The 24892-nt window shown below is 39.1% G+C and overlaps 1 protein-coding gene across 1 annotated transcript in view; it reads right to left on the reverse strand.

The window, feature by feature from the left end:
* Positions 1-24892, reverse strand: part of CAMK4 (calcium/calmodulin dependent protein kinase IV) — a 137788-nt gene that overhangs the window by 50057 nt on the left and 62839 nt on the right. The window contains exons 3-4 of the mRNA XM_059492215.1: positions 9591-9653; positions 8961-9043 (exon numbers count right to left, since the gene is read on the reverse strand). Coding sequence (XP_059348198.1) covers positions 8961-9043; positions 9591-9653 — 146 coding nt within the window. The remainder of the gene's footprint in view (positions 1-8960; positions 9044-9590; positions 9654-24892) is intronic.

Here is a 24892-nt window from a genome sequence, read left to right on the forward strand (position 1 = left end):
CTGGAAACAAGGGAAAAATCAAAGAGACACTCAAGGCTGCCCTCTTCACCTCAAGATGAGTCCACGCTGACTTAGACAATATATGCTGGTACAGATAGCAGGCTGCTCTCATTATTTATATTGAACACACAGCAGAGAAAACACAAAGACCTTGTAGATGAAGCCTTGTAATTTACACTTGAAAATAAATAAGTGTGATGAAGTGTGGGCCCATATTTCTGAAAGCATTAAGAAACAATTCTAGAAATATTCTGCAATGCACTGGACCCATATGCCAATGCTACAGGTGAATAACATGCACTGGCCAATTGCAGGTTATGTCATACAGAGTTACCTCTCCAGTTTTCCAGAAGTCTAGAATTCAGACTTATTGAGAATAAAAACTTTACTCTTAATTAATGAAAAACCTAATATTCTGTGACAGCAATAAATGAAAGAAGACATATCCCTTTTTAAAGATGAAAATTTATTTCTAAGGGTACTCTGCTTTAGAACTAAAACCTGGCTATTAGGCAGTAAGGAGGAATAGTGAAAGAAGATTATCCTGTAGTTTAGGTTATATAGTAAATCTGGGGGATCATCTGCACATTTATTTTTCTCATCCTCCCTGTGACAGTTTACATAAGACAAATGATAGGTGTGCCAGCAAGACTCCTACCTGAGACCAATGAGTCTTCTTTAAAAGGATTTTTCAAATTCAGCCTGCAGATTAGCAATTACTCATTGCCTTTTTTCTATAAGGGGAAGTAAACATGCAGAAATATCTTATTTCACTATTACTGAAGCAAACCCCAACTATTTATACCTAGTTTATCGGACGATCTTTGACAAAATCATGGGTGAAGGAAGATTAAGCCTTTGCTGAGAGGACAGAAAGATAGGAACAGCAGCCATAAGGAGCTAATTAAATATTTTCTTTGATATGCAAATGAATGAGCCAGGTAGGCCAAGAGGGTGCTGGAGAAAAACCGTGAGGAAGACAGCAGGGAACTGCTGAAAACCAGAAAAAGTGCTTGGAAAAACACTTAATTTGGTGCTGCAGGCATTCAGGAAATTTAAGATGCAACTTCAAAATAGAAACATTCTAGATGGAGCAAAAATGCAATGCCTGATTGTGTAAGATCCCTTTTTCATGGTTCTGCACACATATTTGTTGAAATATGCTGATCCATTGTTTACACTTTCATATGTCAAGACACACATTTAACAGAATGGCTACTAGATGGACAGCAAGCCAGAGCTCTCCCAAAGCACCACCTGACTCAATCTTATCTTTCCAAGCACATGTCATCATATTTGAGACAAATCTGCCTCCTTCTAAATAGAGGAGCAGGGAAATAATTCCCAGAGCCCCTATTCACCACCCTCTCCCAGTGCCAGCAGTGATGGAAATGTCCCTTGGGAGCAGCCCATGGGTGAGACATGGTTCTGAGACACATCCCTGCCTGCCTGCAGGGCCTGGGCACCCCACAGAAATCTGTGTTATCTTGCTCTTTCAGCTGCTGCTGGGGCCCGGAGGTGGAAGAGCCTTGCCAGGTAATGGAGATATAACAGATTTAGCAGTGAGAAAACCACCCCAGCATCACACTGCCCAGCAAGCACATGGAAATGGCATAATGTGTTTCTGGGGAGGCATACAGTTGATATTTTGGCAGCTTCCATCATCAAACACATGTATGTGTTCAAGTGTTTCATAATTTGCAGTAATCCTTGCCAGATTCCACTGGCCTTTCCAGCATTTCCTTTCCTTGTAAGCACTGGAAGTTTTCTTGCAGTATGAATTCTTTAGTTTTGCAGACGGCTTTCAGTGTAGCCTCATTACCATGGACTTGCAGCTCTTGCTAATTTTTTTATAATATTTCCATGTTGCATGTCTTTATGAGGGTCTGCAGATTCATAAACTGCTACCAGCATTCACCCCATCCCTGCAGCATACAGTGTAATATGGGAAGACCATGCAATGGACTTTACTCCTTTTGGGGCATTCTTCCTGCTACTGGGCTTTAATTCACTGTATCTGTGTGTAGCCACAGAAAGCAGTGGGCCATCCCAGTAAAGCGAGGGAGGTAGTGGTCACACCTGCTCTGCAGAAATTTTGTTACTGGTAGGGGGAAAAAAAGGAAGAGTGCAGTCCAGCTAATCTAAACACATGGGGCCTGAAAATCAAGGAGGAAAGAGATGGGGAATCCTAATGGATCATTTTAGAATCCATTTTCTGAGGAGTATTAAAATTATATTGGCATACAATTTTACACTTGGCTAGGACACGTTTCTGGGGATTAATGACAAATACATCAGGCAAGTGAAAATAATCAGTCTCCTAAAGGAACAAACAAGCGAACATTTCATCAGAGAAGGACAGGACGAGGTTTGGGGTTTGATTTTTCAATGAGTAACAAAACAGGGGGCGAGCTATTTCCAAGTCCAGCAAGAAAAACAGATCTTGCACAGCTGCATTGGTAGAAAAAGAAATCAAAACCACTCAGGAACCTGCTTTGAGCAAGGAGAGGACTCCTCCAATGCCAGAGGATGCTAGACTGGGCTAGTCACTGGCAGGACACAACTCATTGTCAGCAGGGGAATTTAAGGCACGGTCAGCCTTAAATTCCTGCTGTTATAGAGACAGCTCTCAGCTAAGAGTGAGGAAGAGTGAACACCATTCCCCTCGCCACAGAACCACTCCAGGCCTCTCACTGAAACTTCCACCTGAGACCACTGTCCCTGAGACCAAAGCTTCTTTCTGTTTTATTTTTCATCAATATTGGAATGGTATTGGTACAATCAATATTCCTGCATTTTTAACCTCAACATGTACTCATTATTTCTGCTGATTAAGAAAATTTGGAATTTTACCATTTAAAAAACTTATTTTTTCCTCCCCCATGCTCTACATGCACTAGTTCTCCTATTCTTAGCTTTTCTTCTCTTCTTCCCTCCCACATGGTCCACCTCACCCATCCTCCAATCTTGCCTAAAATGTGAGCAGGTAAAGTCTGTTGCTTTCCTGCTCAGACTCAGCAAATGCACTTATTTTTATGCTAATAATCTAAAGAGTTACTCTAAAATTTTCAATATTTAGCAATTATTTAATGTTGCTGCTATAAATACTATTTCTCCACAATGTGGAGTTGGTAGCATTTGAGTATTAGCTGAATTTAGAAACATATCATGTGGCTTGCAAAAGTCCTGCTAAACTTGGCCATCTAAGACAGTAAAAATTATTATACTTTACCAGTTCCCAACATTGTTTTGCTTTCTTTAAGCACTCTCAGTATTTGCCTTGTAGACCATCTTTTATAACTACTGTTATAAAAAAACCACCCATCACTCTTTCTATGGTAATTTTCATTCTGCCTCTAGCTGGCTTTTACCCAAAACCCATGCACCACATCTTAGCTGTGTCATGCTACTTCATCTGCAGTCTCAGGCAAGACGCTGCCTGAGATACAAACAAGTTCTATTCCAATGCCAGTATGTCCTAACCATTTTAAAAATTGTTTGGTTCTATAATATAAATGTTAACTTATCTAAAATGCTTTGGTTGTCATGGAGACTTTTTCTGCAACCACTCAATTCTTATGCAAATTATTGTACTCAATTAAAATGAAATTAGAAGATTTCTGCAAGATAAAGTGAGACTAAAAATTAGCAGAAACAGGAAAAGAAAATGACATCACTCTATTCAATAGCAAAATGGTTTCCACAAGGGACACTTTCTCAATGAATGATTCACAGATCTATTAGTTCTTGTCTGTATTGAGGTGATTGCAATTCCTAGTTGCATTTGTTTAGTTAAAAAAAAGGTTTCCTGCATAAATATATATACATTTTCCATACTACAAAACTGAGGAATAATAAATGTTTTTAAAAGTAGCTCTGCAGAATCTCCCTTATTCTACAACCATGTTCATATTCCAGAGCAGACTAGCTGTAACTGTCTCTAATGGCTCAAACTGCCTACCTGTCATCTGAAAAAAGATAATGGGAAATACTGACCAGGGTTTGGATCTGATTGCCTGAGAAACAAACTATAAGTTTTTCTTCAATTCTGTGTTTAGAAATGAAATTCAGCACTGCAGTCACTCAAGAAAACTGTTTTCCCTCCACTGTTATTAAGCAAGACTCACTCTATGATAAATGAGGCATGCAGGAGAACTTAGAGAAAGATTAAATATTTCTCATAGCTCATACTAGGATTTGTTTCCCCCTCTTTAACTTTCTACTTCCAACTCAGAACCCACAGAATTAGACAAGTTCACCTTTCAGGAGCTTGATCACAGAAGATATTTTAAATTTAGTTTATTTATTATTAAATAACAGTCTTTGCTTCTAGAAGTTGTGAAGCCACAGTGCTGACAACCTGGCTCCAAGCTTCCCTCAGAAGTTCCTGTGTCAGGGGCTGTGTGAGGCAAGGCAGCACAGGGAGTTACTGGAGCACGTCACAGCTCCTGCCTGCTGAGAGCGGGTGAAAGGGAATCCCTGAAAGCTTGCGGAAGAGGCAGTGGCCTGGGGAGGGGAAAAGAGCTCCACTGAAGGCACCAATGAAGCTGCCTGACAACAACTGCTGAGGCTTTAATCGGGTTTCTCTGAGTAGCTAAGGGCCTCAGGATATGGGAAAGATGTGGGCACATAGAGGACTTTCGATAGACAGTAACTGAAACATAGAAAACATAATGGGGGACAAAAGATTGCGGGGCAAATTAAATAGAGTCTTTCACAATGTTCTGCTGCATGAGAGCTTTCTATGAAGTTATTGGTAGTAATGAATTTACATTGGAAGGACTACAAAGGAGCATTAATGCACATCTTTATTCTGAAATTACTCGGGTTTATAATTTCTGACAATAAATTCAAGAGAAACTAAATGAGCTACTAGGATATCAAAGAGCATGTTTATCAGAGTTTTGTTTCTTGACACCAGCTTCAGAGAACAGGCATAGATGGTGTCGTCAAGTCACAACCTCTTTCTATTTTTGCCAGTCCTGAGTGAGGGATCCGTAACATGGTCCCATGAAGCAGAGAGTCCAAAGGACTTCTCCGACCCCTGTTCAGAGGACAGACAGACGGCCAATACATAATGAGGCCAGGGCACTGAAGCAAACAGAAGGTGCTATTCTGACACTAGCTCATAAAAGACTCCCACTTTAGTGACTGATTCATTCCTTGAATATTTTTGACATCCCTGAGCAATTTTAATTTCCAAAAAGGTGCCCCTAACACCTGGGAAAGCTTTGCTATATTTTCTCCATAAGAAGCAATCATTCCCACACCTCTTAAAAAAGCAAGTTATTTAGAACAATAATATTTAATTAATATTAATTAAATATTAACTATTAATATTTTTGTTAATGTATACTATATAAAAGAAGAGAATATGAGTTTGAACCTAGAGTTCACAGGAAATTATGTGAAACTTGAAAGGGAAGTGAGTCAAGAGACTGTCAGCTGCAAGTGCTACTTTTAGACATTGTTTAGTGCACTTAATAATAACATGAAAGAAGAAACAGAAAACCCTATGGTCAAGATGCCAAAGTAAAAACAAGAATGTATGGATGGACACTTCTATCTCAATTGGTAAAACCAAAAACTATTCTTAGCAATCTGCAGGTATTCTGACTAAAAAGAAGTTAAAGTAGAGTTGACTTTTCTTGCAGACATTCATATTTGAAAAAGAGATATATAATGGTGATTCAGCTGGAAGACAATAGATATGAATAAAATTTGATTGCAAAAAATCCCAACTTGAACAGAAGGTAGCCTATAGAAGACAAGATATCAGATTGTGCTTTTGGACTTAACGTTGCTGGAACACTCAGAGCCTTATCAGAAGATTTTCCCTTGGGGCTCTGTCAAAACACTGCCAGTTTAAATGCACTTCAACGTTGCCTGTCTGTTTTAGACATGCAGGAATGAGAGAGGAGAGGCAAGCAAATGTGAGAAGTATTTCCCAGCACTAGGCCGGAGATGCAGCACCTGTAAAGAACTTTAATATCAGTTAATTTAGACCTACTACATTTTTCTCTCCTGGTAAATTCCTCCATTGGTCTGCCATTCTCTTTGTCATTCTTTGCCACAAGCTCCTTGTCACTCCTTACTTGCTGGGTTGGCAAAAAATATAATGTACATTATCAATAAATATTCTAATTTACACGAACATCTCCAGTTTTGAGTTTGTATTTGGAGTGGTATGTAGGGTATGACCCACAATGTGGTTTATGAAGTCTGAGAAACAGTTTTCTTTTTAAAAATACAATCAAATCAATCTGATTTGAACTGTATTAACTCAGGTGTCAAACTGATACATTCACTTGAATTTATCTCTCCTTAGGTAACACAACTGAAAAATTGTCATAATGACAGTTCATTTTAGCAATAATGTGGATGATTTGACAGTACTATTAAATATGGTGAAGGAAATGAATAATTTCATTATCCAGAACTTTTAGTTAGAATGGCATGAAACCAACAATGCTAACAACAATGATTCTAGAGGACTAATTGGATCTTGGGTATTTATAAAATCATCTTCATGATATGAAGAATGTTTGCATGGAAGAACTTACTCTTCTGCAGCTCAAATACTATTCAGAAGAAGAATGGACATCTGGGATGGGAGAAAACCGGAGCAATAAAACAGTTGATATAAAAATAGCAGCATATTACAAGATTTAGCAGTAACAGTGATGAAGATGTTTGCAGCCAGGAGAGCAGCACTGCTTGTGTAACAGGCCCAGCTGTGTCATTTGCTGATAGCTGATTAGAAAGAGGGAGAAGAGTAACTCCTCCAGAGCACAAAAGCTGCTTTGCTGTCTGTGTATGGGCAGTGGTCTAAAAATAAGGCAGATAAGGTATTCCACACCCTGGAGGTGGTGCCAGGCCACACTGGGGTCCTGCTTGTCCACACAGGGTCTTACCTTGAGGACAACCATGGGGGGTGGATCTCAAACCTGGTCTCAGCTGTCCCTCCACATCTGACACAGCTCCTCTGCTCAGGAGGAGATTTCCAGGTCATTATCTTTCTCCTGCAATTGGACTCATACAAGCATAGAAAAAGGCGTGCACAAGGTCTCTCTGTCAGTCAGGACATTTCCTTCATGCACAATAAAAAGATGTAAGGACTGAAAATACTGCGCATGAGAGGGGAGTCTGCCCTAAGGCAGAAAGCTAAATTTATCCTCTCTAAAACTCAGAGGGCAGCCATTGTACAGAACAATGCAAGTTTTAATCCTTTAGCTCAGCTTAGAAAGGAGAAACAGCTAGTGTTAATTGGAGTCACTAGTGCAAAACATCTTGGCTGCATATTTTTGCTTAATTATTTTTAGTTTAAGGTTGAAGAGTGAAGTAATACTCCTAGCTTAAGAGCTGAAAATAGTTTAATATGGTTTCTTGTTTCATTGCTTGTTGGGTCTTTTTCCAAATCACAGACGTCTGTATTGACAAAGTTTCCAATTCTGTTGTACATGGGGCAAAGGAGGATGCAGATCTCCACAATATTGGTGCTTATCTATAGCATCACAAGGGGGCTCTGCAATTCTACTGAGTGACTTTGTTTCTGGTCAGAATGCCAGACAACTGGTCCTAGCTGTCCAAACTATTGGATCAAGCATCCAATCTTTTTGAAAAGATCAATCTGACAGTTCAAATCCCATAGTCACTACTGAGTATAGCACTACTGAGAATGTTTAAACTGTCAGTATATTAAATCCTGGTTTAATCAAATAATGTGGTTCCCCATCCTGGATCCCATGAAATCTTTTCAGTTCTCCTACCACACAGATGGTTGCTGTTAAGGAACCAAGAGCTTCACTGGGTTTTTTGTGTTTTGCCTTTGCAATATCTCATGAAAGACTCCCGTAGAGTATCCAGCCCTCCTGAGAATGCCCTAATCTGAAACCCATGTGGATATATAAAGGGTGACATGAAAAGTAAGGCACTTTGACCAGGGTTGTCTCCAGCTCAGGACTGGGGCCTCACTGATACTTTAACTTGCAGCATGTCTCTCCTCACTCCTTTGCCTCAGTATTGAGAGAGTAATTATCAGTCTTCTGTAGAACTTAGGATGACACAGGAGCAGTTGATTTTGTTGTTGTTGTTCAGAAATAGCTCTTGTCAAGGTTGAAGGTATGACCATGGCATAAAAAAAGTATGCTTTTGTTTTTTCAAGCGGAAGATACTTTCAGAATGAATATTTGATGTGTATTTTTGTAATATTCCTCTATGATACTAAACTTTAATTACAGAACAAGGAATATCAAATAACCTGTCCTTATGTGAGTTTGAAATCACTAACACCAGTCAGTTAATTCATTTACTCAAGCCAGTATAAAATGTTTTACTCATCATCTCTTGCTCTAAAAAACCCAAATCCCTACCAATAAAATATCATCCCAACACTATTACAGAATCATCTCACTTTATGCATATGCACTTCAGAAGCATGAGCAGACTGATGAGCAAAACCTTCAGAACTCAACAGCTGTCTTGAAGAGCCCTTGTAGCAAAACCACGTTTGATAAACACAGTTAATACCAAAGAGAATTTCTTTCCTGTCAGTCTGCTTACAAAATTTTTATTTGACATAACACTATCCTCCTAGCAGGCTGATTGCCACCTACTCTGTTTTATGATGACCTCTCAAGGAGATTTTCCCAGTTTTTTCCATCTTTTGTCCACTCTAACACATTTGATGCTATGTGCCTGCTGAGCACCTTTCTTCAACACTTACTGGCTAATTTCTCCATTTTCAACTAATTTTTTCCCCCAAAAAGTTTCATGGTAGTTACATTTCCAAAGGCACTTTTAGGATCTTTGCTGCAGATATTTATTCATGTGAATTACTCATATGCTGGTAAAATAATTTCAATAATTTCTAACACAGGGTTTACATACAGAGGAGAAATTTGAACTCTAACATCCTTGGGGAAGGAAGGTACTGGAAGAGGTATGTACAGGTAACTTACCTGTCAAATAGTTCTCCACCAGTGACGAGTTCCAGAACAAGACTGATTTCTGTAGGGGTCTCAAATATCTCCTTCAGTTTTATCTGGTAAAAGAGTACAAAAAGTATTTCTTTTGCTTATTTGTCTTCTTGCAGAGCACTTCTGAAGGTCAACAGTAGTACACAGATCACAGCTGGGAGGGTTACCTTGTTCTCTCCCAATTTTTTTTTCCTTTTTTTTACTCTTTTGGTTATTCTCATACCTCTGTGACTTCTGTGAAATACAGGAGTTCAGGAGGCCATCTGCCAAGCTCTCAGAGAAACCAAAAAGTAAGACCTTTTGGTCTTTAAGTCTCCCAGGACTGAAAACACCAATTTCTTACTTTCATTTGCAGAAATTTTTTCACATAGTCTCTCACTCAGCTCTGTAAGAACATCATTGTTTTATCTTAAAATGGAAATATAACTTAACAGATGTTCATAAAAAAGCTGCTAGCATGCTCACTAAGAGAACCCAGACCTTTAATCCAGGTCTGTACAGGTCTTCCTGTACAGGTCATCCTGTACAACCACAACAGTCTTTCACAAACAGAAGGAGTATTAAGAAAAAGAAGGAAACAAATGTGGAGTGGAGTAACTTGGCTAAACTTACAATGTTGGGATGCGAAAGGCGAAGGAGAACTCCAATTTCAGTGCGGACAATTTTCTTGTCTACCTGGTTAAAAGCGGGGAGGGAAAAAGGGAAAAAATTATTTCCATGTTCAGCACAGAAACTTCTGGATGAATCACAGGATGCTACGTGTGAATAGCACTTCCAGATCTCCCAGAAGAGTAAGGTAATGTGAGACAAGTGTCAAGCACACCAGAAAGAGAAATTTTCGATTAATACAAGATGGATACTATAACAGGGAAATGTCCACACCAAGCAAAACTATTACAAATATACTCGTGAGTCACACAAGAAGTACAATATAGGAAAGATATCTGAAAAAGGTGAGAAAATTCCTGGTTTTACTCAGGATCTGACCTTGTCTATTGCTACTTATGTTTGCTGAGTTTATGCAACTTCCTTTTGACACACTGTCCAGCAGCTGTGCTGGAAAAGGTTTCTGCATGAAGGATGTGCTCATCAAAGCAGTGTAACTTACTGCTTAGAGCAAAAAAGCAGTGCAAATACCTCCAAATACCTCCAGCCACAGAGTATAAGGTTTAACCTCAATTTGCTTCAACTATCTCTGACAGAATGATCTATTAATTCAAAGTACTGGTTAAATCTCTGAGATTTCCTCATGCCTTCCCTTTTCAAACTGCAGTCTTCAACAATCACAACTTATGTTCTTGGGGGTCATCAGTCATTTCTCACAAGAAGCGTGGAGCTAGGGAGTATTTTGTTTAGGAAAGAAAACTGCAGCTCTCTTGGAACTAGAATGCTTAAGCAAGCAAGAATGGAAAATGTTTGTAAGCAAATTTTGAATGCTTTTATGTTTCTAAGCAATTAATACACTTACGAGGAAACTACCTGATTTGCAAATATTCTCCTAAACCCTAGAGAAGTCCTACATTGATGACTCAGGGGGTTCAGAAATGAATAAGAGTCAGCAAGTCATTGTGGTTCAAAGTTGATGACATATATGACATCAAGCAAAACATTTTAAGAGGGACTTGGGCTTGTGTTTTTTGGGGTGGTTTTTTTTTTTTCTTCATGGAAGCTTTTTTTCTAAGTCAAGTTTTGGCTTTTACATCAGATGGGAAATGAATGGCAGTCATAATACATAAACCTTTAAAGGGGACATAAAATTGCCTTCCAATTCTTAGTGAAGAAGACACATCTGAAGACACATTTTATCACCTGAGAGAGCTACTCCTCAGTAATTTATTTTTTTTCTAACATCAACAAAATCCAAGTATCCATTACCTTCAGAACTACTGGATACGCAGAATTTGATTCTCCCCTTGTGTCAATCAGCTTAGTAATGCCACAGTGGTGTAAATGAGTAGAGAACTACAGTCCTCAGGGCTTTCTTAAAACTTACTGACATTCAATCTCTTCCAGAGCCTCTGCCAGGAGGCAAAATGAAGCAAGAAAAACCAACTTTGGACAAATTCAGTGCACGTAAGAAGGAAAAGAAATCAAACATTGAAGAGGAATGAAATATTCCATTACCTGAACATCTAGTTGAAGGTAAATAATATGGCCAATAAAAAAATCTTCAAGGATAAACACTTGCTCTGGGATCAAACTCAGGACCCTTTAAGCTTGTGACCAACGCATGCTTTATAAATGTTTTTGGTTTCTACTCCAAATACAATTAACAAATTTCTTTTCCTGCTACATAAACACTGAGCAGCAGATTTGAAGATATGCTTCCTGTGAACTTTTCCTAAAATGCGGCAAGCACCAGCCTGTGGTCCTGCTCAGTTTCAACATCTCCTTGGCATCACTTTGGGTTACTTCAGTGAGTGCAAACATGCAGCAAAGGCCTCCAAAGGTCACTGTTGGGCAACAAAGGGCTTTTGATGATTCACACAGTGATACACACTGTGACCATTCCCACATGCTTTGCACCTCAGAAAAATTAATGTACAATTGCGCATGGACAGTGATATTCCCAGCAGAGCAGTTTAGACTGAAAAATTTACCTTATCCAAAAGCACTGCTATAGACTGAACAACCCACAGTTTGCTTCCTGCAGTTTTGAAAATGTTTGGGCACCAAGCATACCTGGGAGCAAGCACTGAAAAGGCTGCCCAAAATCTAAAGAGGACTTCTTTTGGCACTGAGTAGTTACAAGTGAGAAAGTACAGAGGCCTCCTCTCACCTTGCCTCTCAATTAAGTCAAAACATGGCCTAAGACTCATTTCTAGGTCTTTTGATTTCATTTACTCTCATTTACTCTCAAACTGTAGGTGAGTTCCTCTGTGATCAAGTTTGCGACCTGACACACAACAGTAGACTTTCACACTTTCTCAGATGATGGCATGAGGAAAAAGCACCTCAAAATTCAGGATGGTAAGATTAAATGGCAAATATGTTGCAGAGAAACACTTAGGAGTGTTACATATTTACATGTAATGGCTATTGGGATAGATTTTACTAGGGAAATGGGCATGTATAGGTGATATGAAATGTTTCAGAGTAAAAACAGGGACAAATTTAGTCATGACATTTTATTACAGACAGGCCATTTTATCACTTTTAGCTTCTTACCTTCTCCTACATTAAGAACAGACAGAGTTATGTCAACACTTACCTTGTTCAGCTCCTACCAAAAAAAAAGGTACCCACTTATATTGGGGCCAAACCTGGCTTATTTTTAGTTTGAGCAGGAATATCAGCAATTCAACTACTTATATTGAATTTTCCTATCATCATCCTATCAAATAATTTCCTGACATAAATTATTTGCTAGGATGAGAGTCAGGCATCTCACTCTAGAGTATATGTTGCTATAGTAACAATTTTTAAAACTCGGATAATTTAATCAAAATATGCCATTACCACAAATGTTTGGGCAAATTAAGTATGTTGGGCTAGATGAAATACAGCAGTTTGATTTGTGTGTATGTAATAACTGATCAAAATGAGGTTGCAAAATTCTTTATTTTGTCTCCTCCACTTTGGATGCAATTTAAATAGGCAGTTCAGTGCTTGAAAACTATCTGAGCTTTCCCTAAATTAGCATTACTCACAGGATCATCAGTGAGATATGTGCAAGTATATTACAGCCAAAAATAATGGGATCAGCAGAACTGGTCCGTTTGTGAAGTGAAAAAACAATCAAATGTTAACTTTCAGAGGTTTCACAGTTCCACTAGCTGAGAAATTTTCCTTCTATCCTTTATTCTTTGCTTTTAATCTATGCTAAATGGCTAGAGTACACTTTTAGTCAAATATTTCATCAGTGTAATTTGATTTCTACTTAAATGATTACTTTGTGTGAAAAACGTTACTTCTGTAATGCCAGGTTGTGTAAACACCTGGTCAGGTGATTTTAACACTGGTGCAATTTTACTAAGCTTTATTTTCTGTATTTGCAAACTTTAAATTGCAAGTCATCAAAGGGCATTTGCCATGATAGGCCTGCCGAGCAACAACCTGCTGTGGAACACCCATGTCAATCAGAGAGGTCATTTGACAGGTAAACCCAAATCAGTTATTTATCATCCCCTCTCTGCTGACCTTGAGCTTGAAGATTCCACTGTTATAGGCCAAAAAACACCAAACAAAGTTGCTAGATGGCCTGTGATTATTAAAACGCACAGCTATGTGTTCCCTCAGCTTACTGTGGAGGCACATGGAATGCTGAAAGGCAGCAAATCTGCAAACCTGCTTGCGGGTGCTGTACAGCCACTTCCTGGTGCTGTGGCTTCCAGGGCTCCTCAGTAAACTCTAGCAAGCAAACCAGGAGCTGTGACTGCAGCACAGATAAGCACGTGCATGCTGGCTTTAATCTAGATAAAGTACCTGCAGCAGCAAAGATCTAAAAGCTTGAACTCAGGAGCAAGAGGCAATCTAGGAATGCTGCTCCCTTAATTTATAACAATGCATTTACATTAAAAGGGTGATCATTCCTGGATTACTCCTAGTATTTATCCCTCCAGTTATTTAACTTCAGTAGAATTAGGTATTTATGTCTTTTATAGATAGATATGTGTCTGCAATTGCCCTGTCTTTGAAATTTCATACTGATCATGCAGAAAAGGAGCATTAGATTTGTATTCAGGGTACTTCTTATTTTTGAATTTCAGATTATTTTGATAAGAGATAGGAATGGAAAATTACTTAATGAAAGCTGAGATTCTTCCATGTTTCCATGCCCGAAGATGGTGAGATGGAGTAATGCTAAAAACCACTGAGATGTAAAGGTCTTGTTTCTGTGTGAATTAAATGAAACAACATAAAATGAACCACCACTTTACACAGATTAATCCAGCTGCATCTCTGCAGTATAGTACCACCCTAAAAACAGGCGGCCAATGGATGTTCTTTGTACCCTCAAACTTAGTAGAGGGCAAGAGGAAGAGCCCATTCCTCATCCTGCAAGCTCAGTCTCTGCTGTTCTCCTTCCCCTGGGCACTGTAGAGGCAATGGGGCACATTTGCCCAGGTGTGACCCTCGTGCAGTGAAAACACTGTGCTCAGGCAATGGCTGTGAAGAAATCAATACAAAACACCTCTTGAGGAGCTTCACAGCACTGCCCATCTCAGGGAGCCTGTTCACATCAGCTCTGCACAGCTCCTTAACTCATATCCCCCTTCTTGACTCACATGAACACCTCTAATATGAGCAATTAATTCTTTATTGAACCAGCAGGTCAGGCTCTGACTATGTGCTTCTTGCACTTACGGGGGGATCACAGTGCAAAGCATTATTAGCTTGACACTTGCCCTAGGGTGACGTTAGGATGCTTGTATCCCCATTCATGTGTTCTGTTTGTGCTGGATACTATGTTCTGTGCCTTCAAGACTGGCTCTGAAGAGTGAAAGTTTTGTTTGGGGTTTCTTATCAGCCTGGCGGCACACAGAGACAAGGCAGTACATTGTGCTGCTTTTGTTTTTTTTTTTTGCTTTTGGTTTTTGCTTTGCTCTCGCTCTTGCTTCTGCTTGCTCTTGCTTCTGCTCATTACTTAGTTTAGCTAAACAGTCCAAATTTTTCCTGGACTGTTTCTCATTTCCTTTTTTTGAACCAACTTGAGCCTGCTCCGGACTGACACCTGGGAACACCGAGAGTTTGCACCCTGTGGCTGCAGCAGCTGCCCCAGCACCGGAGGGACTGAGAACAGAGCGACCACCCCCAAGAGAGACTCCCTGAATTTGTCATCTTTTTCAGAGTGGTGTCATCTGGTATTATTCACTTTGTGTGCTGGGGGGTGCTTTGCCTGTTAAATAAACAGGTTCTTTCCACTTCTCTCCGAGAAATCCTTCCCGAACCAGTTGGGGGGAAAGGGGGCCATGTGGGTTTGCTTTCTGGAGGGGCCCCTTTTGGAGGTTTCCTCCCAAATTTGCCCTAAACCAGGACACTATTAAAAGTACTTCCAAGAAAAAGGTTTTATTTGCTCATACAGTAACTGCTCTGAAGCCTAAACCTTTCTATATTTTATGGCATCAATTCCTAATTACCATGTATAATTTTGCCATTATTTTTCCTTTTCACAGTTAAGCTGAAACATTAAAACCTGTACAGACATAGACTACACACAAGCAGAGCTGTCATTCCCTGATAGTCTAAAAGGTCTGCTCCCAATTGTCCCAACTAAACACAGGAGTGATGGGTTACCCAGGCTCTTTTGAGAGTTTTGAAGAAAAAAAGAAATAGACTTGAATTTAAATAAATGTTCACAAGAAGAAGGTTCAAAGAAAATATTTCCTATGCAGTTTAAGGTTTTGCTTTTCAATTTCGGAATGTCTTGAATTACAGGAATTCCAGTTTCTGCCCAGTTTATACATAAGAGTACCTTCTCACAAAATTTTTAAGTCAAGATTCAAGTATAAAACACTTTAAAGAAAATTCCCGAATGTGTTTTTACATCTTCATAAAGATGGATTGAATTGAAATCATCTGATCTCATCTATGTATCGAGATAGATGTCAGTCTTCAGCGTAAGTGATAAAGACATGGAGGTTCCAAAAAGTGCTATGACAGAAAGACAGAAAACAAGGGACTTATATGAGACTCAGCCCACTTCCCTGAATTACTCTGATGGAATTCAGTAATCAGCATGGCAGTGGACAGTAGGTAAAAGCAGAATTTTAAAAAGCTGGCCCTTCTGAATGGATACATCATTGTTCCAACTAGGACATTTATTTAACAGCTGCTTTAGATGATTTGTTCATTGAATGACAATAACAGTTTCTCAAGTAAAGAATTTTTCCTATGTTTTAGTAGCTGCTCTTGTTGGAACATTGCTTGACCTTCTCAGCAAGGTCTGCAGCTCTCTCTTGTGCAGCAACAACCTTTGGACTCCTAACAAACTAATATTATCTTAAAAAAACCAAACAATTTGAAATAATCTTTTTGCATTTTAAACTGGCCAGATTATTCTGGCTCTGTCTGCACTCAAGCTTAACATGAGCTCTGTAGAGAGCACAATAAACAACTCCATAAAGCACAACAGCAACTGCAGAGTCCTGTGATATCTTCCCTAGCTCAGCTCAGAGTTTTCACTGTGCAGGTGTGCTGGTTTGGCTGGATAGAGTTTATTTTCTTCAGAGTGGCTATCATAGGGTTGGGCTTTCACTGGTGCTAAAAATAGTGTGGATAATTCAGGGATGCTATTATTATTGCTGAGCAGGGCTTGCACTGAGCCCAGGCCTTTTCTGCCTCTCATTCCAGCACATCAGGGATAAGGTTGGAAGTGCACAAGGAATTGGGAGGAGACAGAGGCAGGACGAGTGACTCCAGAAGATCAAAGTGATATGCTAGACCATGTAGCATCGTGCTCAGGACATAAAGCTGGGGGACAAGAAGGAAAGGGGTGGGGGGATAATTCAGAGTCTTCCCAAGTCACTGTTCTGGGTGATAGAGCCTTGTTTTCCTACAGATGGCTTACCAAGCAACACAGTGAATGAATTCCTTACTTTGCTTTGCTTATGTGCACAGCTTTTGCTTTGCCTATTAAGCTGTCTGCATCTCAACACATGAGTCTTCTCACTTTTACCCTTCTGACTTTCTCTCCATCCTGCTGGGGATAAGCAAGTAAGCAGCTCCATGGGGCTTAGGAGCCAGCTGGGTTAAACAACACCAGTTGGGTTAGTGAGGATCTTTATTTTTACCCTACATAAGTAATTTTGTATTTTTAATGAAGGAAAAAAAACCCCAAGAAAACTATTCACTACTAGAGCAACTATTTTCTGCACATATCTCCATGCTTCCAACTTGCAACTGCAGTCCTTTAAGTGATGAATATTCCTCAGACTGAACATTATTCCTTGCATGGGAATAATGCTGGTTACATCAATGTGCCTGTATTTTTCCTGTCAGTGATTAAATGTCTGGTAGCTGTTGCCTGCAAATACCTGGGTTTGTGGAAGCTTTAAGAGACTAATCTATCTTCATGGAATAGGACTGTTAATCTGTTAAGAGCAAATTGTTCCATCAAAGAAGCAACTCTACTGTTTCTGAAGAAAAGCACAGTACATTTGCAGGGAAGCCATCAGATGGATACAGAAAATTCATGTGGCTGCATAAACTTATGGCTGGAAGCACAGTAAATAAACCCTGGCATACCAGATTAACAGGCCCTGCATCTTAAAATACATGGTTTCAGTAGTAAAGGTGACCAGATGCAGGTAACATTCCCCAAAGACACAGGATCCACAGTGAACAGATTCTGTTACTCACCCACATTAACTTGATGGTATCACCACCGAGTGAATGGATGAGTTCAGAACCATTTACAGCTTGTACAACACTGGTCATTTGCAACAACATATTTTATGTTGTATATTTATTTATGTTTATATTTATTTATGAGAGTACAAAACAAGTTATATGTTCATTAGAATAAGCCTCATTATAGGCTGTGGTCTAACTATATGACTAATTTGGTTGCTATCTCTTTCCCTGCCTCGTTAACACACAGATTTCTGCAAATATGTTAGATAATTGTTGAGCAGTTTATGCAAACAAATTTAAGCTTATTAGGTATTCATGAAATGCTCACTTCAGCGATTCACTATTTATAGTGTGTTACTGCCATTGTTACTGTTCCCAAAGCTGGGTGGGGGAGGACACTTTTAAGATGCAAGAACAATGTGTAAAATCAAAGGTAACTTCTTTTGTTTTTGCCAAAATAGATGCATTTATGGCTCTATTTATAAATCTGTACTTGCCATCTTCTTGTATATTCTTGCTTTTCAGTTATGACTGTTACAAATCCAAAAATTTCCTCTCTCTCACTGAAAATTTATTATTCCAGCTTTTATCCTGGGTAAGGCATCCAGTATTAAACATCTTGGCTTCTCATTCACACCATTCCTCTGAATAAACAAAGTGCCACATAAATATTAGAAATGGAGAGCTACTTGGTGATAGGATGTTTCCTGTCATTGATGTTTTATCTTAAAAACACTCCAAATTCTCGGGAGCCCTAAGCTGCATGATAAAGATCTGGAATAAATTATATCTGCTTATATCATTAGCCAAGTGCAATGCTTGCTGCTAGTTAAGAAATTTCACGTGAATAATAAGCTGGTCCTTGTTACCCTTATTATCCATCCTTTTCTCAATTCAACCTCTATGAGTCCACTGCTCCCTAATGAAGGTCTGCTGCATCAAGGCTACCATTAATATAATAATCTCAATCACAGATATCAAATAATTCCATGTAATCAATGAAGCAGTTTTGTCTGGGCTGGAGTTAATTTTCTTCACAGTAACCTTTAAGGGGCTACATGCTGCACCACTCAATTTATGGCCAGTTACACAGATGGAGGTAGGGAAGGCTTAGTTGGTGGCACTGAAGCTCAAATGTGGATGATTTATATTCAAAATATTTCAGGTGGGATAAAAGCATGACAATGTCAGGTGCAACTGAAGTCATGTACATTTCCTCTTCTGAACCATCCTGGATCTCTCAGCCTGCTGCTCAAATGGCCTCTGTACTAGGAGACTTGCAATGTCTGGATTCCAGTCCATTTTTCAGGCAGGTCAGCCCCCAACACTGATAACAAGGAGTCCTTGAGAAATTTCTGTGTTGCTTGATAGTATCCAGAACATGCAATTCTATGCTTACAGGACTCATACACATGGACCACAAAAGTGCTTGTGATTATAGGTTTTATATCTTATAATCTGAATAACTAAATAAAACAGTGGAGGCTCAAAGGGAAACAGGGAAGGACTCTCATGCTGAAGATTTTCAGGGACTGAAAATGAGAAGTATTTTATATAATTGGAAGATGATACAGAGAAGCATGTAGCGATGGTGAGATGGTTAAGAAAGACAGGCAGACGTGAAAGCAAGCCTTTGTAACTAATTTAAAGAGCTTGCTTCTTAGATTAGGAACTGTGAGCTGAGATTCTCTTGTTAGCGCTATGTGTCAACAAATAACACTGTAATTTACAGGACTGCTTTTGTTCCTGCATCTCCCCAGTCCCAATGGAGGATGTCTCAGCTTCATAAATGGCAGCATGTTACCTTGCCTCCTCTGCCAAGAACTATGAGTTGTGCTGGGAAAAAAGGAAAAGTGACTGAGCAGGCTGAGAGCAGAAGGAATATGCAGTGACTTCCCTCCCCAACAGGTCACCTCAACCCATGAATTCAATGCACAAAGAGCCACAGGGTGCCATTCATACTTGATCCTGTGCTCCCTGATGCTTCATACAATTTAAGAGTAAATGGAGGAGATGCTGAAAGGGGACAATTTTAAGCTATGTAAATCTGAACCAGAAGAGATTTTGAATTTCAGGAGACTTTATGTCTCCCTTTATGGCCAGTGAAGTCACATGCAGATATGGAAAATCACAATACCTGACCTAAAACCTGCCTCTGGTTCTACTGTGTGATTGGGATGCAATTTTGATATATGAAAAAAAAAAAGGAAAAAAAATAAAAATAAAACCAAACCTGGAATCCTTCAAGATTCCATAGGTGTGGAGATGAGAGGACAAATTTTACCTGTGAAATAAAGGATGCAGGAGGGGGTAGTTGTTGATTTGCTATGAACTGTGGTATCAACTGCCTGGATACAAATGCAGCTCTATCTCCTGTGGTCCTCATCCATAAAACACAGAAATGCTAATGTGTGCTCTCACCATGGTGGTGCAGCTGTAACACAGAAATGGCCCAAAAAGAATAACTGAAATTAGTTATAATGGTGAAGTGAATAATTTTCCTGGACTTCGGATTAACAGATTTATGGCTTCTTATTTCTGGTAATTAGGGCTTTCATCTTGAGGAATTTGACTTTTCTCACAAACTCTTGAAAACCATATCATGGAGTTATTTTGATTCGTATTTTCTTGCATTTTTACATTCAACTCCTATGTTCTTTTGACTTTGCAGTTTCTTATCTTTTTACATTCAAATCCTGCATCTACTGTGTTTACTACTCAATTCAGAAACCTACAATTATTATCATGCTATTTCTTCTTATAGTACTGTTCTTTTATCACTTTACATGATACCTATATGAGTGTTATGTATCTTGCAGACAAAAATTTAAATTCCTGCAGGTTGATATTTGTGAGAGTGCTGCTTAGACGCCCTCACAAGTTAGCACATCATGTAATAGTTGCAATTCTAACAAAAATATGAAATCAGGATTGTCTCCAACAAATTGTAAAAGAAAGAGACTTGGATATCACAGGACTCAAAAACAAAATAATCATCTTATTAATGCTATTTCTTGTTATTTATGGAAATGTTATTTATGGAAATTTCAGCTCTTTTCAACTGTATCTACTGAAGACAAAGGTGGCATTTGAAACATCTGCTTGTTAAATATATGCAAAGTGTAATGGAATAGCTTTTTGGAAATGTAGTAGTATTTGAAGACTCCACAAAATGAAGGGAGAAGAATATCAAAGGAAGTGGGATGGGTTTTTCACTTTTGTATGAAAACAAGTTATTACTTTTTATTTATTTATTCAGAGTTTGGGTTTGGCTGGTGTATTGTTTGTTGGATGGGCATGGGTCTTTTGGGGTTGTTTTGTTTGGGGCTTTTTCTTAAGAAAGCCCTTTTTCAGTGACTTGATTCGAGAGCAAGTTTAGTTTAACAAAAACTTGTCACAAGCCTCACTCACACACACCAGTGCTGCAGCTGTCAGCTGTCACAACACTTGGCTTAGAAATTTGTATTGAACCTTAATTCTAGTCTTGAGAGATCCTCTGGTCAGGTGATGTGTCCCAAGAAAATCAGACTAAGGTGCTGCCTTCCTGATTTCTCAAAGAAGCCTCTGTATCAGAGCCCTCAGATTGTCCTGCTTATACAGCTGTTGCGTTCATGTCCACCTTTGTTTTTTCATTCCTCCCTACATGCGGATCTTTTAAAAGACATAAATAAATGAAGAGCACCTCAGCCAAAAAGCATATATTTTATCTGGAAAAAGGCCAGTTTGTCAAGTAAGAACATGCTGATTACAGAACCCTTGGTAAAATAAATCCTCTCTTCTACAGATCTCAATTAGATTTGCCTCTCTGAGAGGCTACAGAGAACTCAGCTTCAGAATAATAAGCACAGGAAGACACATTTTAAGTCATAAAATGTTCATTGTTTTTTGTAACACCTGAACTGCTAGCACTGGAGAAAGCACTATAATTTCTTATCTTCTGCCCTCTTCATATTTTACAATTTTCACAGTTTTCCTTAATTCATTCTACAGCTTAGAATCTCTCTCCCCTCAAAAAATAGCTGTCACACCTGTGATGATAGCATCACACCATACACATCTAAAACCAAAAACTTCCTAAAATGCAGAGAAGGAACACTTTCAGAGAGCCCCAGCACAAGCTTCACAGATTCACCACTTATGCAGAAACCTGGCCTCCTCTGCTCAATCAAGGCACATCTCCAGAATTCTTTAACAGGCTGCAAACAATGAAAGGTTTCCAAAGAGGAGGGGTATAATCTCAGGATAGCTTAATATTTACCTCTGCACCACTGTTCAGAAATGCCATCCCTTTGTAGGATAGTATGGCATTAAACACAGCCTCACAGAGTAAGAGTTCCTGGTCCTACTCCCCATCTCACCTCTTCATATTTATGTGCACCCCACGCACGGAGGTCGCCAGGCATAGGTAAAGCCATGGAGAAGACAAATCACTGCAACAGGAAAGGAGCAAAATGTGCATGGATATGTTGGCGAAAGAATACCTGTGGCTTAGATAATTTCTCAGGATTCCGATCAAGCAATTAAAAGCTAAAGATGTGTCATTTTTTGGGGTTTGGGTTTTTTGACCAAATTTGTCACCCAAAGGATATGATCACTCAGAACTACTTGTTCAACAGTGCAATGTATAGTGTAGGTTGAGCTTCCCTGAACAGCGTAACGAGTTAAGCTTTATATTTTTCTCTTTTTATTAGATGATCTTTGTATTTCTGAAAAATAAGTTGTGAAGATCAGAAATGACCATTTCTGAGTACCTATAAATTAGGTAAGGAAGAAAGAAATACAATACATACTGTCAATTCTCAAAATCTTAACCAAAGTTCTTACTTACTCAAGAATAACACAGCAATTCAATCTAAATGGTCACAGAAAAAAATATTATTCTATTTTAAGTGACTTTTACACAATACCTGCACTACTATGTACTGCAGATTTTAAATAACTTTATGCACATGGGGAGGGTTTTACAATAGTAGAAAGGGATTTTTTTTCCTTTCCTAAAAATTGTCCTGACACACCCTTTTTTTTGTTTGTTTGTTTGTTTCTATGTACTAAAATACCTAACAATTTTATTTTTCAGGTAAATTTCCACCTTCACTGACACGTGCCTAATTTTGCAGCTTCTAGAGTAAAACTCTACTGGTGACTTAGTGCAGAAAATAAATGCTTTAGTTGTCTCTTATTTTGTAGAGAATTCAAGTGAAGTTCTTTGTCCTACTTTAGACACTATGCATTTGATGTATTTCTACTCAAACCTCATTTCTTTTGGATTGTAGTGAAGCAGAAAATGGAAGCCAGACTCTCCTCACATGAGGGAAAGCTGAAAATAAGCAGTGGAAATTTAAAGTTTTACTGCCTTATTTCTTAATTCAAAGTAATTTTGACTCAGTATTTTTTTTGGTCTCACTGTAAAAACATGAGAGTGTGAACTGCATATGTATATCCAGATGAGATGATGACAGGGATGAAGAAAAATGAGAAAGCCGGGAAAAATAACAGGTAGTACTGCAGGTGGAGTGGTGATTAAGTGGTAGTTAAGAAATTACTGTTTCCCTTTAATTACCAAGCAGTGGCCTGTGTGGTGTGCATGTGTATGTGTGTGTATGTGAATAAATTACTGAAGACAATGTGTGAGCTAGTTGACAAAAATAGTCTTTTTTATTGTGTACTGATGTACAATGGTGTGCAGTTAACTGTTTTCATGTAGAGTTACAGGTGACACAATTCTTTCTCTTTTTTAGAAAAAAATTGAAAAAAAGATCAGAATATTACACATTAATACAATGTGAGGAAAAAAATGATCTTAAAAGAGCATATGAATGTGAATATATACCACACATTTCTAACCTGAAGAAAATAGGATACTGCCTTAGCATGTCATAAAAATTTGTGTTTTATGTCAGGCTCTTGCTTTTTTGCCTGCTAAACTTTATCACTCATAACTATCTGTCCACTATGAGTACTGACAGTTACTGCACCAATGGAGGTGGATAGATTAAATATAGATATAGATAAATATAGATAGATATAGATATAGATAGCTATATAAATATAGATATATACACATAGATGTGTGTATGTGTGTGTGTATATATATACATCCATATATAAAGTTTATAGAGAAACAGGCATATGGAGGAAGGAGGCACTTAAAATATAAATCACATAGGACCACATGGTAATAAAAAGAAGGCTTAATTTTACACCTACAAATATACATCATTTTCTCCTGAAATTAATATAGGAACAATTTACTAATTCTGGTTATGCCAATGTGATACACAAGTGTCTGCCCTCCTCTGCTCCTTCCACCCTGATGCTTGTCTTCTTAATCAGTTGGGAAGGCTCAACCAAAAGCAGTGTTCCTTCGAGAGACAAAACTAAACATTTCCATGAGCCTCTTGATAACCACTTAATACCACAAATTCACTGCAACAGAAAATGAAAAACTCAGCCAACTATATTCCCTGTGGAGCTGGGAATACATAAAAATTTTAAATCCATATCATATTAATACATAATCTTCTAGGGTGCGTATATAGGTGTTTGCGTATTTGTGCCTATAAAACATACATGCTTAGATATACATATATATATATATATATATATATATATCACAGAATCCCTTGGGATGAAAATACTTCCAGGATGATCAAATCATGTCTTTGACCAATCGCCACTTTGTCAAAGAGACAGGACCACTGAGTGCCACATTGTCATTTCTTGAATACACCTCCAGGGATGGTGCTTCCACCATATCCCTGGGCAGCCCATTCCAATGTCTAATCACACTTCTGTGAAGAAATTCCTCCTAATGTCCAGCTGTAAGCCCCCCAGCTGCAGTTTGAGGCCATTTACTTTCATCCTGTCTCTTGTTACCTGGGAGAAGGGGATGACCCTCATTCCACTACAATCTCCATTCAAACAGTTTTAGAGAGCAAGGTCATCTGAGCCGCTTTTTCTCCAAGCTAAATACACTCACATTCCTCACCTACTCCTCAAAGGACTTAATCTCCTTCCCCAGCTCTGTTCCCTTATCTGGCACTTCAATGTCTCTCTTGCAGTGAGGGACCCAGAACTGGACAGCGGGTTTGAGATGCAGGCCCAGCAGTGCTAGCATAGGGGGACAGTCACTGCCCTGTCCTTGCTGCCCCGCTATTACTCACCCCAGCCAGATGCCCTTGGCCTTCTTGGCCACCTGGGCACAGCTGACTCAGGTTCAGCTCCTCTTGACCAGCTCCCCCAGGTCCTTTCCCACCAGGCAGATTTCCAGACACTTTTCCCCCAGCCCATAGAGCTGAAGGGGTTGTTGTAACCCAAGAGCAGGACCTGGGACTTGGTCTTATTGAGCCTCATACAAGTGGCCTTGGCCTATCAATCCAGCTTGTCCAGATCCCTCTGCAGAGCCTTCCTGCCCTCCAGCAGATCAACACTCTAATCTAACTTAGTCATATCCATGACCTTATGGAAGGTGCAATTCACCCCCTCATCCAGATCATCAATGAAGATATTACACAGAACTGGGCCCAGCACTCCAGCACTCATCCTGGGGCCACCAACAGTGACCAGAGGCCAGCCAGACCCAGCACCATTCAGCACCATTCTCTGGGCCCAGCAACCAA

The sequence above is a fragment of the Ammospiza nelsoni genome, chromosome Z, assembly GCF_027579445.1.
Source record: "Ammospiza nelsoni isolate bAmmNel1 chromosome Z, bAmmNel1.pri, whole genome shotgun sequence".
NCBI classification, from domain to species: domain Eukaryota; kingdom Metazoa; phylum Chordata; class Aves; order Passeriformes; family Passerellidae; genus Ammospiza; species Ammospiza nelsoni.